This window comes from Lissotriton vulgaris, chromosome 5 (assembly GCF_964263255.1).
Source record: "Lissotriton vulgaris chromosome 5, aLisVul1.2, whole genome shotgun sequence".
Taxonomy (NCBI): domain Eukaryota; kingdom Metazoa; phylum Chordata; class Amphibia; order Caudata; family Salamandridae; genus Lissotriton; species Lissotriton vulgaris.
In genome coordinates this window covers 1,190,427,244-1,190,444,280 of record NC_141693.1, presented here as the reverse complement: position 1 = coordinate 1,190,444,280, position 17,037 = coordinate 1,190,427,244, and the positions used below count along the sequence as shown (strand labels likewise).

Sequence of the window (17,037 nt, the reverse complement as noted above, 5' to 3'; positions counted from 1 at the left end):
AATTGTGTTCCTACCTTCCCCGCTACTACTTTGTTTTCCCGTAATCCATTGAAGTGCATCACAAAATGGTACTGAACATTGAACTGTTCCCAGCCAATAGTGAGCAAACTTGTACTCTGTACACTTTAGCCAAAAACATGTCCATGGTATTCCACAGAGGGGGGGAATCACTGTCAACACTTCTACTTTTAATTCTTCACAGCCAATGAACATTATGCTTGGGAAGGTCCTGCTTGGAACACATCAGTCAATCAAATGTCCTGCTACTCCGCACAGGGAGAGGAAATGGCTGGCAACACTTCTACTTTCAAGGGTTTACAGCCAATGAACATTAAGCTTGGGAAAGTCCTGCATGGAACACATCAGCCAATCAGATGTCCTTGCTACTCCACGCAGGGGGAGTGAATGGCTGGCAACACTTCTACTTTTAATTGTTCGCAGTCAATGAACATTAAGCTTGGGGAGGTACTGCTTGGAACACGTTACCTAATCAGATATCCCTGATGCTCCTCAGAGGGGGTGGAATGGCTGGCAACACTTCTACTTTTAATGGTTTACAACCAATGAACATTAAGCTTTGAAAGGTCCTGCTTGGAGCATGTCAGACAATCAGATGTCTTTGCTACTCCGCACAGGGGGAGGGAATGGCTGGCAACACTTCTAATTTTAATTGTTTGCAGCCAATGAACATTGAGCTCGTTGTTGGAACACCTCAGCCAATTAAACATTATTTTGTTCTGTGCACAGGAACTGAACATTCCCTCCCACATAATATTTCATTTCATCTAACAAAGTGACACTGTCTGTGATAAAAGTAAACACAGCATTATAATTAACTTTACTGAGCATTACATTAAAGGAAAGCTGCAATATGGTGCACTGTCATTTTCCCGATATGATTTCCGCAGCCTACTGAACATTGCCTTAATACCTCTCATTGTTGTTTTGTAGACGTGATTTCCACAGCCTACTCAATATTCACACTACCTGTGTGTGCACCCTACACACTGCTTGCCGCAATATGGCGCATTGTTTTCCCGACGGGATTTCCAAAGCCTATGCAACCTTACTTGTTGCCGCAATATGGTGCATTGTTTTCCTGACGGGATTTCCAGAGCCTTCCACAACCTTACTGCTTGCCGCAATACTGCACATTGTTTTCCCAATGGGCTTTCCAGAACGTACGCAACATTCAAACTCCCTGCCTCTGCACCGTACAAACTGCTTAAACTAAGACCACAGTGTTCCTACTATACCCTCTTATACACTTATTCTCTTTTTTCCCCCTACGCCTTTTAACTCAGTCACAAAATGGCTGCCAACAATTCCTAATTTCAACAGTTTGCAGCCAATGAGCCGCACGCTGGAGCTTGTAATGCCTCAGCCAATCAGATGTCAGAATTCTCAAATATCGATATCTGTTCATTTTGATATTTCTCTAAACTACTGAACAGACTTACCTCATTTAAACAGAAGCATGCTTTCTGGACCTAGACCTTTCTCCCTGCCCAAATTTGGCATAATTCCGTTAGGCACTGTGACCTGTAGCGTTGTCTAAAGTTTCCTATGGAAATTGCATGGAGAAACACGTTTTGGGACCCCCATTTTTTCTCAGCCCCCCTTTCTCAGCCTCCCCTTGACGAATCACCCCAAAACTTTCAACATAAGAGCTGATCTGAAAAGAGAAGTTTTTGGGGACATTTCGTAAACATTCGTCAAACGACGCCAAAGTTATAAGCAAATAAGAAACTGTTTTCCTGCGACCGCCAGTAGATAATATTAAAAAATAAATGTTATATATATATATATATATATATATATATATATATATATATATATATATTTATTCACTGAAAAAGCAAACGTTAAGGTAATGGAATAGTTAAGTGAATATGTCAGTGACAATTTTGTGTTGTGAACTAAAAAAAATAGATATTCACCAGTTACAGATAGCAGAGCTAACTATAGCTTGTGCCCTATCATGCACTGCATATGACCTCACATATTTCCTCACTTATGACAAGTTTCTATGACATCATTTATGAAACCACTGATGACATCTTGAATTACATTACTGATGACACCATCTAAGATTCTTTGGTACAAATTACTCTATAAACTACTATGGCATTAGAGGCATGGAAGTAAGTACAAAATAGCTCAAAACAATATAAAGCATCATTAATGCCATCACAGATTCAACTAGCTTAGCTGTAGCATGCATGTGTTTTGTGCAACATTTGCTCTTTACCATACACTTCATGAGTCCACTAGTTTACTGTCTGCAGCTTTCACATGGTGTAAACTTTAGAGATAGCCTATCTTCTGAATCTAAAGAAGCACATGTGCAAGGTTAGTACCTAGTGCATAGAGTTTTCTGTGTTATGTAGACATGTTCATGCTGATTAGACTCTGTCTAATACATAGGGCCTGATTAGGATGTCAGGCGGAAACCTTCCAACCAGAGGTCGGAAGCTTTCTGCTCGAAATGCTAGGATTAAAGTCTGGCTGCTGTTTTAGTATGACGGCAGTCGGAGTTAAACATGCGAAGGGGAGTTCGACATGTTTCTGATGACTCAGGCAGTCCTTCTGTAACACTGCTTAATCCTTAATGATGAAATTGACGCTGTCGGGATTATGATGTTGGTGTCCAACAGTCATTCCATTGCAGCCTTACTGCAATGGAAAGGCTGTTAGAAAGCAACATTGGGGGCCCTTTCCCTAGCCCTCCACATTTGGGCTTGAGCCCCACTAAACATCCCTGCATTGTGTGGCAGGCAGCTCATGGTGCTCGAAACACAGTGCAGGGATGTTTCAAAACATCAAATTTTTCAATGGATGCATGTGGTGGGGGCCTTTTCTGCCCGCAGCGCAATTTTACTTTGAAATCAGGATGCTTCCACCCACCCTATGGGTGGTTGAATCCAAATAATGCTATTGGAACCGCCAAACTGAGGTCAGGTGGGTCCCCATCAGCAATGGTCCATGTCCGACATTATAATTAGCCCCTTAGAATCTACTATGCAGAATCTTTTCTGTGTTGGAAACTCTTTCTGCAGAACCTAAACACTTGTGTGGAATATACTGGACACATACAAGATAGAGAAAGAACCTAGATGGTTTGATCATAGTTGTTCAGAGGCAAATAGGGCCCTATGTAAGGTTCTGTCCACCAAACCTAGGTGCCCAGTTGATATAAGAGCGGCAAGGAAGACATATAAAACCAAGACGGGTGAACGAAAGGCTACCCTACAGATGGAGCACTGGGAGGCTCTAGTTGATTCCGCAGGTGGGAAGAACAGAAAATGCTTTTGGTCCGCAGTTAGGAATATGCGCAATACGGGCCAACATTTGACAACAATTAGCTGCACCATTTCAATTGACATATGGGAGAACCATTTTTCTAAAATATATGCAGCACCTTTAGAAAAGGAATCCTGTCATACACCAGGAGAACTACGTTGTTTACAAATCACGCTACATGAGGTAGAAGTAGCTATCAAACAGAGCCTTGGCAACAAGGCACCTGGTCCTGATGGCCTCACTAGATATATTATCAATTGGAAGCCGTATCTTTGGGCCCCAATTTTATTAAATGTTTTTACCGTGTGCCCTTAGCTCCCATGCTCGACACCTGGTCAACCAGCATTATCGACCCGATCAATTACAGGCTGATTTCGCTGTTGGACAACACGCTGAAGATCCTGGGGAGGGTACTTTATAATAGGGTCTTGGAATGGAGAGAGGAAAGCGGGACATTGGATCTCTGCAAGATGGGATTTAGAAGTAAGGTCGGCACGGTCGAGCAGTGTTTGAATCTCAAATTAGTAATTGGTAAATACAACTTTGCTCGATCCTCACCGAGCTATCTAGCTTTCATGGACTTATCGTCCGCGTTTCATTTAGTTAACCGGGCAAAACTCTGGTCCATTCTCTCGGACTATGGATTAGACAAACCCCTGGTACACTTCCTAGCATTTTTACACACTGACCTTAATGCACAAGTAAGGATTGGACTGGGGGGGAAACCTCGGGCGCGATTAAGGTGGGACGAGGTGTTAGACAGGGGTGCGTTTTACGACCCCTGCTTTTTATTATTTACATTAATGGGCTGAGTAACTCCCTAAGACAGGCAACCCCAGATGTACCAAGATTCAAAAGAAAATTACTCCCAGCATAATGTTACGCAGACGATGCAGTCCTTATGGGCCGCACCCCTAACTCCCTGTGTATTCTGGTGAAAACCTTCATTGAATATATGGATAACCTTGACCTACGCGTGAATTTAAAAAAATCTTTTATTATGTTGTGTGGGCAAGGGAAGCGACAGCTCAACTCCATTTCAGTGGGGGCAACAGATTACATTCTACCTTCTCATTCCCATATTTAGGGATGGTCTTTGCTCTGAATGGCTTGCGGACTGGGCATTTGGCCCACTCCATGAGCAAGTTCTCATAGGCCATCAATGCAATCCTCAGTTTACCACGCCCGAGGAAAATAGGTGCCACTAAGGCCATTTAATTTTTTTTTAAATTGCAATGAGCCCCAGTAGTTACGTATGGGGCAGAGATATGGGGCCTAGCAAAAAACCATTGCATTCAATTAGAAGAAAATCGATTTTGCAGGAAAATCCTGGGTGCACCGTTTTCTACCTCTGAGTATATCTGCCACAGGGAACTTAATCTGCATATTATTTGTGATTTTATTGGGACAAGACCGCCGTCATTATGGCTATCCATTTGGAGGAATAACTCAGCCACCCTAACGCAAAATATTATAAGCGACTGGCTCAGTTGTGATAAAGGTATGGAGATTCCCTGGTTGTCAGGAGTCTATAAAAGCTTATGTAGTGTGGGCAAAGGCCATCTCTTCTTGGACTCCACTGGAATTGTGCCTAGTGATAAGAGGGAGCTACAACTTGCACTATATGCACTTTATAATTTAGAGAGGACAAAGAAGGCACTTAGTAAAACAACTGTGGTAGCATATATGAATAAGGAAATGTTTAGATATCCCTTACCTCTCTACCTTACTTTACCAATGACTAACTGGGAAAGATAGTTTTCGCCTAGCTGGAAATGTTAGAGTTTTGTTATGTTTTCCCTTGGGTTATTGTCCAAAGATGCACTGTAAACCCTCTCCCTGTGATGGAGTGAGCACACAAAATGACTTGCACTTTTTCTTCTTTTACAAATTTTACTTAAAATATGTTAAATGGTTATTAACTCCATACTTTAAAAAACACTGACCCCTCTCCTTGGGAGAATCATATCTGTTGTTGCTCTCTTTGGATACTGAAGAACTAGTTTTCCGCACTAGCACTTTCTTGAAACTTATCATCAGCACCCGTAAAATGATGGAAAACCCATGAATTGTTAGTTTGTCTTAATTGCCACAATAATTTGTTGTAAATTCAGAAAATTTGTGTAAAGTTTTTTAAATGGGATTTTATTTTATGATACTCTGTCACAGTGTGACTTTTATGAATTTTTTAAATTCGAATAAAGAATCTTGACTTGACTTGACTTGACTACTGGACACATACTAGACACAGGTTGTCAACTGTCTTCTGCACACAGTGTTCCTCTTCTATAAAAGGTTTATAATGTCTTCAGTAATTCTACACACCTATGATGCATTAAAAGCAAATGCATTCTGTAAACAATTACATCCATTAGTTGGCCAAAGGCTGTACAAAATTAGGTAGACACGTAATATGGTAGTTACCCACCACTATTGAAACTATAAAGCAAACTAGAACCTTTATTGGATAATGTACTCAGTGATGTCCTCAATGATGTTATTTGAGATGTCATCAGTGATGTCATAAAGGATGTCACAGAACATGTCATGAGTGTTGTAATATTTGAGGTCATAAGCAGAAGCCTGCAATTCCCACACGTCATGCGGGAAAATGCACGATGAAAGCAAAATAAAAAACACACCAAAACGAAAACAAACTGCGTAGCACCATGGATGCACCTGGACGGAGTGCAGAGGACAACCTGAACCCCACAAGCCCTACGGAGGACCATCCAGGAACCTAGTGTTTGGGGAAGGGCAAGGAGAAGGGGAAGAGGAAGACGGCGTTCAGCTAGCAGGAAGACTGGATCATCGTCACAGAGGTGACAGAACACTACCAACAACTGTTCATCACCTCCACTGCATCATTGGTAACACAAACAGAAATATGGCAGTCCATCGCTAATGACGTGAATGCAGTCAGAGCGTTGAGGAGGTCAAGAGGTGCTGGCCTGATGTGCAAAGACAAACCAAACAGAAACTCGCTGCCAACAGGATGGCAGCAAAGGCAACTGGAGGCAGAAGTCCTGCGCCACAAGAGGAGCTGGATGGGCTTGAGGAAATGGTGTGCTCAGTCATCAGGGTGGAGATGGTGCAAGGAGTCAAGAGCCCCGACACAGCTCGTCATGACCTGACCCAAAAGTAACAGGGTGAGTAACGACTAAGGACTGGGGGGACGGAGGGAGATGGGCTCAAAGGCAAACATGCACAATCAAGTGTAGTACACTGCACACCCACAATGAAAGTGGAACATGTCCCTGATACCCTTTGCACACTGCAGCACACATAGAAACACCAAGTAGTCCCCCATTCACAATGTGCACAAAGGAGCCCCCACCCAATCTCCAATCCCACAATTTACCCATGCACAAGTGCTGAATCCAGCAAAGCTGTGGCTCTGTGAGCCACACTGACAATGCAAGAGACACTGCATGACCGATAGCATGGCCTGCAGCTAAAATACATGGCAAGGTGCACAACAAAACACTAAGGTGGCACAGTGTGGATCACATCCTCAAAGTAGCAGGTCGCACTCTGACACATGCACATGCTCATACTACTACTAACGTCAACAAAAAAACGGCAGACAAACAATGCGCAAGAGTACAAAAAACGTACAAGAGCACAACTGAGCCAAGTTGCCCACACCTCAGCACCCGAAAAGCATGCAAGTCAAAGGCACACTGCCTCAAAGTGATGAGGGGCCACTAAATCAGAACTGCAGGGGCGACTCTCCCACAATGCATCACACACACATAACAATCACAGCACATCAACATTGATGACAATGTGTACAAAGTACAACACTTACTCCACAGGACAGTGGACACAACTGGTGCTGCTTGTGTGTAGAAACTGGCCAATCACATCTAGCATTGCATGTAACTGTGAGATGATAATGTACTAGTACAACCGCATATCCAACATTTAGTCGAAATCTCCACTGTCTCCCATCAAATAGCCAGCTTCTCCAAAACAGTCACAATGTACATTGTCATGCTGTCTGTCTGGAAACATGTACAATGCGTCAACGTACATGGAACACACTGTCAACCTGCATCTTCCCTTTATATTCCAGAGGGACAATCAACACCTCCTTCAGAGCAGATCCAACATCTCTTCAGTGATGATGAAGAGGACCCCCTGGTCATCTGCTCCGACACCTTCCATTGGATCCTATTCAGCCTCCACACCCCAACTCCAGGAGCAGATCAGCCCAGCTGCATTGAGTAGAGCCCACCCTCTGCACAGACCACACAGCAGGAAGCACACACCTCTACGGATGACTTACAGGACCCCCACGACCAACATATGCCATTCCAATGACGTGTGTTAGGGTGCCAGGAGAAGATGGATTAGCTGCTGCAGATGGAGTTTGACCATATGGGCAGCCGAACTAGATGCCATTCTTGGGTGTCTAAGTCCCATCAGGGACTACTTACAGTCCCTAACGGCCACCCACTGTCCACTCCATGCTCTCCAACAATCCTTGGGTGGCATCGCTGGGGCCATTACTCGTATACAAGAACTGTCTAGTCAGACACGGAGGACAATGGAGACCATGGAGACAATGCAGGCTGGAAGAATGGCTGCCACGGCTGAACACCAGTGAGGTGTAGCTGGGATCTTCCATGCCCTGCAGATCCTCATCTTACAGGTGACTGCTGCAGGAACTTTGACACACACATCTACGCCCCCTGATGAGTCATTGGCACACAGTGATGCAGCCCTACCTTAGCTCTCAGCTGAGCCCAAGAGCCTGCTCCTTGAGGAGTGTTTTGGTATTGGATACTATAATATTCACTGCACTCTAGAGTATCATCCCATAATGCTTTGAAGGGCCTTCCGTTGGGATTGTATTTTTGCCCATACCTGTGCTTGGGATGGTCCTAGGAGGATGGGACCACTCCCGAATCATTTCAGCAAGATGTGCTGTTTGTGTTCAAGGCATCTGCTTGGTCACCTCCCTACGTTAGGAAGGACCCCAAAATCATCACTTTGTTTTTTATTTTCACTTTTGTGAGATGACTATATGCTTGTTGTGAGATAACTACATGTATTTTAGCAAAGATAAAAACATGTTTTTACTAAAGTTATGTCAGATTTCTGTTTAAAACTTTTATTAATACACACAACGTAATTCATATAAAAACTCTGGAATAGGCTAATGCAACTACATTCCGTTGGTAAAACAATTTTACCTTCACTTGGTACAACGCATGTAACCAATTCACAAACGTGAGCTTTTAAAAATATCAGTCTATGAGAGAGGTGATGATTTTGAGGTCCCCCCTAACCTAGGGGGAGGACCAAGCAGGTGCCTTGTACACAAAGAGCATATCATGCTCAATGATTGTGGTGGTCCCATCCTCCTAGTACCACCCCAAGCAAAGTTATGGGCAAAACCAAAGGCCAGCAAAGCCTGCCCCTTGAGAAATATTTTGATATAGGATACTATAATATTCACTTCACCCTAAAATATTGTCCTATATTGCTTTGCGGAGCCTTTGGTTGGAATTGTATTTTTTGCCCATAACTGTGCTTAAGGTGGTCCTAGGAGGATAGGACCACCACCAATCGTTCAGCAGGATGTGCTCTTTGTGTTTAAGGCATCTGCTTGGTTCTCTCCCTTGGTTAGTGAGGACATCAAAATCCACACCTCTCACACTGCTTGCTATAGTTTCATTTTCACTTTTGTGAGATGATTATAAGCATGTTAGCATGTAATAATAGAGTTACTTGTTGGTTTACCAAGGTTATGTGAAGTTTCTGTTTTATTAATTGAGGTGACACGGACATGAATTGCAGAGCGGAATTCGGGGAGTTTTTTTAATCAATTTTCCAGATTTCCGTGTAGTGGTACTCCGCCAACTATGCCCACCCCTAGTTTGGATTCTACATTATTAAATAATGCAGTCACAAAAACTTTTAAATATTTGTTTCGACTTCCATCCAATGCATCGCCTGCTCAGATCAGGCTGGAATTTGGCCTCTGCAACCAAGAAATTGCAAGGATGAGTCAATATGTAAAGTATTCTGTGGCAAGAGATGCAACAGAATCAAAAGTCATCCTTTTATAAATATCTACAGATGGCTTTAAAAGAACTGTCAATTCGTGAGATCTGGGAAATGCCTCTAACCCCACAAGTTTTTAAGAAAATAATTAACGTATCAGTAAAACATCTATCTCTTCTGAAAGACAAAGAACTGTTTATTAAGCAATCGCATGCATGGATGACAGTGAATGAATATAAGAGTCTTAAAGTTCAACCATATCTAGAAATACCCTGGACAGTACAAACCAAAAATATATTCATGAAAGCAAGATTCAGCAACTTGCCAGGCTTAAAACATGCGATGCCTTGGCTGAGACCATCTACGCCGACTGTCTGCAGATTATGCAATTCATGGGAAGAAAATGTTATTCATTTGGTTTGCATATGTGTAGTAATGATGGCTGAAAGAAAGCGATATCTGAAAAACTGCTTCATTGATACAGGTGTTCGCAAATGTAGACATGCTATGGTAGTTTATTTTAGACCAATGGACATTATAATGAACGCAAATTTTACCAAATTTTTGATATTTGTAAAGAAAAAACTGGACGCCAGTGAGTCGAGCCCAGTACATTTTGAAGTTTTGAATAGCTAGGGATACATTTTGAACTATATCAATGAATTTGCACATAAGTAATGACATTTTAATGGACATTAACCATACTAAGTTTTATCTATATCTCTTGTAAAAATAACGTACTGAATTAATGTTTATAACATATTTTTTTGGTACTATTTGAGGAAATTGTCTGAATAAGATTATTAAGAATTTTAGACATATTTCATATGTTTTAAAGGGTGTGTATTAAAGTTTGTTGTAATTGTAAGATTTGTATTAATCATACAATACCATTTTACTTACTTACTTACTCCTTGCACGATCTCCCTCTCGCCTCTCTTTCTCTCTCTTGCGCTCTCTTTCTCTCTCTTTTTGTCTTCCCCCTCTCTTTTTCTCTCTTTCTCTCTTTTTTCCTCTCTCCGTCTCTTTCTCTCTCTTTCACTCTCTCACTCTCTCTCTTCCTCCCTCTCTTCCTCTCCCTCTCTCTCTCTTTCTCTGTCCATTAATGAGTGCATGACACAACTTCTTATCTTGGATTTTGTCTTGCAGGCTGTGATTTACAGATTGTCCTGGGATGATCCGCCATGACTCTTCCTAAGAGTTGTTGTTTGGAGTCACATATGAATGTGAGATTTTGTTTGGAATTTCAATGGTGAATGAATGATTCGCCTTTTTCTGAGCCCACATGAATGTTAATTGTTGTAATTGTACGACATCCGGCGAATTATTTTGTTCATGATTTTGTTAAGTTGATGTGCAATATTGTGGTCCGGGGGCTTGGGGGTGCCGGGGGGAGCTTGGGAGGGCCATGGGGGGGGTGGCGGTGGGTGTTGTGGCCCTCTTGGGTGTACAGGATGCATGTTTGTTGGCTCCATGGCATCTGTTGTTCTTCAGGTGTAGCTCTGGGCTGGACTCCCTTTTATGTTGCAGGTTGTAATCCAACTTTACACCAGGTAAGAGCAGGTGTTAAATCCATGCTGCTAACGTGTCTTATCACCTGTTATGTGGTCTTATCACCGATATGGCTGGTCGTTGAGAATGTTGTGGCGTGGTATTGTCCAGGCTTTCTTCAGGGAACGCCTACTCTACATCACATTAGCATTAGTTGCCGGGGTCATTTTTGGCGATGTATTTTGCGGCTGCTATCACTGGTAAACTGGTGATATGGGCTGTTGGCACCAGCTTGTGAATGGGGAGATATATTTATTGTGACTTTGGCTGCCATAAAGTGCCGATAACTTGGCGATAAGTCCTTGAGAATATGCCCCTTTTTATTTTAAAATTTGTGAAGGCTTGTTAATAGGGGACACTTTCGAAAAGATGGTTGATGGTTAGTAGGCTTTTAAAAAAACCTGGGTTATTTTATTCCTGATTGTGAAAAATTATAAAAGTCTGCTGGTGCTAGTCACAACTCATATTGGGAGATGTAAATGGTTTGTGTGGTTTGAGGTGCGTCCTTAGAAGTGTTAACTGCAGGTGTTACTGTTCAGTATATTTTGATCAGGTGTGTGTTGACGGACACATCTGCTTTTGGAAAACCCATCTGCAGGTGCTATCCTAAGTCAAGAGGATCCTTTATTCTCACTCTGTCAGCAGACAACTCAAAATATTGCCACATCAATTTTGGTGGAGTTGTATCAGGCTATGATGGACTGGGAGACTGATGACAGAGAAGTGAGCTTCCACTGATGGATAATTCTTCTGCATGGCGCACAGTGGTGCTTCATTCCAAGAGCTAAATCCAGCAGACTAACATTCATAAACCTGAGTGACAAACGACAAACCGGTCCCTCTGGGGCGGAGGAACAATGATCTATCTCCCAAACTTTGAATCAGGCCTTATATTACTTTGAGAAGCAGCTGTATAGAATTGACTTTGAAAGCTACAATTATGATTTTGTTGGGTCTGTCCTTTAAGAGTTTATTTTCAACACTTTTTTCCAACCAAAAGTTGGTGAACGTTTTTTTAACGTGTCCCAAATTTGAATGTATTTAATGTCTTACAAGGAATACAGTGTCTTTTGCCACCATTCGTTTACCAGCACCAGTAAAGCCATCCTTCTTATCATAGCCACTAAACTACGCCTTTAGCTGTGTAATGTGAATCATTTTTTCTATTTACTCCATTTCATACTGAAATGGTCCTGCTACTATTCTTTAAAGTAAATAAATAAATGAATACAGATACAATACAGAACTGTTAGGTCTTACCTACCAGTATTGACCAGTGGTTATATCTTCTATATATGCCTTCAACTACATACCCTCTAAATATCCTGTCAAATCTGTACTTGTAGAGTTCCAGAGTACTTAGAACCCCTCCTGTCAAATCATATCTCCATCATGCCCATTTGCCACTAATGTAAATGACCAAATGTGCTTTAAAACTCAACATTTCCCATAAATGCACATTAAACGACCTTAAACCATAGCACATATAAACCCAGAACTACTACCAATTATGAAACCAAAAAACTATCCACTGAAAGAGTTTCTGATGGATTTGGAGCATCAACCGGAAGGGGAGGATAAGAGTAATTTTTCCACTTCATGTACCCTTATGTCATCTGAGATAAGTGAACTTATACACAGATTTGCCTGGTGTTGCAGACAAGGAAGTGGTCATGATTCCAATCCATCTTCCCCTTTACACATTAGGATGTTTGTTCCTCAGCAAGGGACGAACATGAAATATACATAGACGGGGAACAAAATTCTTGGCAGAAGTGAAAAAACGTTTGAGTCAAGTTGAATAGGGGGAAGGTCAAGAAGCGGGACATCCTGGCCACCTTGAATCTAAAGACTGAAAAAGTTTGCACAAACATGCAAAAACACTTTTATAATCCAAGATAGCGGGAGTATCTCCGGAAGAAACTTTTAAAACATTGTTCTACAATATTTTTTAACTAAGGAGGAGATATAATTTTAGTGAAATATATTACATTTTGTATTATTATTTATCACGTGAAAATTGTAATAATTTTAACTCATTATGCAACAAACCTTTTTGACTATACATAGACTTTTCAGATAATGCACAGAGTAGAACGAGAAAGTAGTACATACCCTTTTTTAATTAACGTGTAGGCATTCGAATTAAAATCTTGTGGATCTGGAGACGCCACACATGTATCCAAAAATAACTCCAGGTCTGAGTCTGAACTGATGAGTGTAACCTGAAGGTACAATTCCTGGTTGAGGTCGACATAGTAAGGCGATTTGATGATGGGATTCAAGAACGACTTGGAGTCATAGAAAGAGAATCTCATGTTGAAGTCCGCATTTTGCCTCCTATTAACCTTAATTGTGTCGTTGGCATCATACATAACTTCCACAAACATATAGACAGGAATGTGGCAAGAGACCACTATGTTCAATTTCCTTTGGTGGATGATAACATTGCCCGGTGGGAATGCATTGATCATGTTGCTGTAGATAATTGTGTTATTGCCCACCTGAAAAAACACATAAAGGGGATTGAATGCTCCACACAGTTTCAATGATACAGCACACGCTGAACATTATCTGGGCAATGGTTCCCAGAATGAGAGGCATGTACAGGACTCAAAGTACTACCACAATGAATATTCTCAAAGAGATTACCCTTCACAAAAAAATCAGTTGTAACAACATAAATAATTAACTAAAAGTAAAGATTAAGGATGCATACTTTACAGTATTTCACTTTTTGTGGTTGCATTTGACTTTCTGTTCGTAATTGATAATGGTTGACACATATGTATAAGAACAATCAGATTGCATGGGGCACTTCTAATAGAGACACTTGAGGGTGACCCTGCAGAGCCAGCCAAGTCCAACAGGATGCTACTATGTCATCAAAGGCAACTTCAATGGTTTAATATGACTTTGCTAGTAAAAGAACAGGGATGAGTCCATTAGTTTGGTCATTTTGATAGGGAAAGAACACTGTGAATTTCACTGATGCATTTTTCAACCTTACTACACTGATATCTGCACCAAACTAGTTCGAAGCTAGAATAAATGTAATGAGATGTGCTGTAATGTGTATGTATTATGTCAGCAATTATCCTGTACTGATTAGTGTTTAGGTCTTGGCTGCAAATAGCTTTTAGCCATCAGATGAAGCCCTATTGTTTCTTATACATGACATTGAATTAGAGAGGGCTTTGGGTCATGTTGTGATGGGTTTGTTTTCTCTCTCACTGTATTGCTCCCGATTCAATGGCATTCCTCCTCACTGCTGTGTTTGACCCACCCATGAGCATTTTTGCCTCACAGTATTTTGACTGAATGATGAATCCTTCCCCAGCTGATAAGAGAAGGGCATACAAGAAAATATTTTCCCTCACGACCTCTCTCCATGTTCAGCCTATTCCCAATCCCTCTCTTTTGCAGTCAACCTTTCTAACCAATCACCAGTGTCTTCTTGTGGTGTAAGACAGCTATTCCCACCAAATCTCCAGGCTCATGGCATAAGAGGTGCTCCATGAGTTGGCATTGAGCTTCCAAGCCTCCTGACTGAATGGCCGGAGCTGATCTTTGTCTCTAAGTGCCTACAAACCGGTCGCATAATGAAATGTACTAATGTATCTAAGACACATTTAGCGGTTCTCAATAGGGTCACGAATGACCTGCCTGAGCAATATTCATGCGGCCAGTTGAAATGCGTTACCCATTGGTAATTGGCTTTTAATAATTCAACTTATTTTTTTATGAAGCCCATTTTCTTTAAAGGAAAGTGGGATGCATTACAAAAAGAGTAATCAGTGGTCCATGGGACCAGTGCCTGCTCTAAACGTTTTCACTGCCAGTTATAGAGGGGAAGAGGTCCCCTCTGCACCCCTACCCTTTGTGAGTGGCTTACCACCTACTTGAAGTAGGCGGTAAACTAATTCTGGTCGCAAAACAATTGTACATGCCCTTGTGACTCGCTATTAGGAAAGGAGACCCTTGGCATTCCCCTTCCTAATAGCAACTCACAAACCCTATTTTGGAATCAGTAATAGGTTACTGACTCGCAAAATAGGATTAGTAAATGTCAGAAGCCATTTTAGCAGTCGTAAATGGACCGATTCTGCATTTGCGACCACTAAAAACATTCATACATCGGCCCTTGGTTCACAAATTGGATATTCTAGTTTGCAAATGAAAATAGTACATCAGACTCTTAATGTGTTCAGTATATTAATATAATAAGGTCCACATATGAGCGCCCTAGTATCATATCGTCATTCAATGCAACTGACAATGCTACTCTGAGATTCTTATTGCTCAGCTGAGATAAATTAATTACATTTCGAGTTTCACTGCAAAAATGTCACATGCATATAGATTATGTTTCTTACTACACCAAATTCTTAATTTGTCTATATTTTTAGGCATTTCCCACTGCAATTATTGTCAGGTTTAACCTGCTGATATTTAGCTGTGTGCAACTGCTGGGGTATTGATTTTGCCAATAATCTCCTAATTGTAATGCGGATGGTAATAGCAGTTGACACACATATATTGCAATTAAACAGGGCAATTATAATCTTGGCTCATGATGAGAGAGCATAACAGGTAGCAATCATTTGGATAAACAAAACTTAGGTAAAGTGTATCTAGGACAACTCCTTGAATGAGGTATCCTTTTACAGATCCTTAGAGAGAGAGAAGTAAAATAAAAAAAATGACATAATAGAGATGTTTTGGTGGATTTCTAATGGGCGGCTCTTTTCTAGCCAGATAAGTCACAGAGAATCAAAGGATTTCCTTTATTACTTAAGTGATGCTTTGTGTACTGTCATTAAAGTGAGCTCAGGTGGATCACAAGGAAAATCACCACTCATGCAGTCACAACCAACCATGTAGCAGTAAAAATACAATCAGCTGTGATAATGAGTGATGGTGTTGGGTTGGCTGAATTGTCAAGGATTCACCCAGGAGTTGTCTTTGTTTTTAATAGCTGTTTGTTCTAGGGGACTGTATAATGGCTGTTGCCGTGTAGTATGTGGTTCAGATCAAAATTTACTGCCTGACCTGTAACTCTCCATGAACCAATTACCCATTTTACACGTCACTAGTTTTTTCTTTTTTTCACAGCTGTCACTGATTTCATTTTCTGGTCTTGAAAGTCAACAATGATAATAAAACGTGAGCAGACGGGTGAGAACCTACCAGCAGCTCCCTTGGTGGTGCTTAGTGAGGTACTTTCAGACCTCTCACGCATTTTTTTCATGTGCACTTACATATGGGGATATTAACGGGGGTGATTGACAAACATTTTAATTTGGACACTGAGGCTCGGTTATGAGTAGCATTTTTTAGAAGCTATTCTTTGGGAGGAGAGTTTACTACCTTGCCCGTGGGTCCTTGGAAAGATTATTGGTCCATGTCGAGAGGAGGTCTTTATTGATATATTGTCAACCAGCAGAAAAGCAGGTTCAATAAATCGTCATGTCCTGTCCATACACAAAAAATATCACCAATGAACTGTGATGTTGAAAAGGATTCTTTTGATGGATAAAGCGTTCCTCCATCCTAGCCGTGTACAACACGGCCAGCTCTGGAGCAAAGGGATACCCAATGGCAGTCCCTTTTACTTGCACAAAGAAATCTTCACCAAATTTGGCGTCAGTTTTTTTCAATGCAAATTGGACTAGCTCAATGATTAAACTAAATTGGAACTTGATAGGGGCTCGGTCTTGCATCCAAAAGCGCTTCTAAGGCTTTGAGTACATCCTCTTGAGGTATTTGAGTACAAAGAGGTGCAACATTTATGGTAACCAATCGCTAGGCTCTAGAACAGTACTCCAACCCTTCAATGTTAGTTATGACTTCCGTGGTAACCCTCAAATACAATGGAACTTGTTGCACATATGGCTTTAGAAACACATCAACGTATTTCGCAATAGATTCCAAAATTGAATCACATCCGGAAACTGTAGGGCGTCTTGGAGGAACTGCTTGATGTTTACGCAACTTAAGAAGTAGGTAGCGAACTGGTATTTGTGGATTTGCTTTCTTTAATAAATCATATTCTTTAGGTCCTATAAGACCCTCATCAAATTCCTATTTCAGTATTTGGCCAATCTCTTCTTGAATCTCTTTTGTGAGATCACCTTTGATTTGTCGATAAAATTCCTCATCTCTTAC

General features: G+C 41.3%; 1 protein-coding gene across 1 annotated transcript in view; it reads right to left on the bottom strand.

Moving 5' to 3' along the window:
* Positions 1–17,037, bottom strand: part of LOC147712249 (scavenger receptor cysteine-rich domain-containing protein DMBT1-like) — a 37,256-nt gene that overhangs the window by 14,257 nt on the left and 5,962 nt on the right. Inside the window, exon 2 of the mRNA XM_086920302.1 lies at positions 12,985–13,373. Coding sequence (XP_086776428.1) covers positions 12,985–13,373 — 389 coding nt within the window. The remainder of the gene's footprint in view (positions 1–12,984; positions 13,374–17,037) is intronic.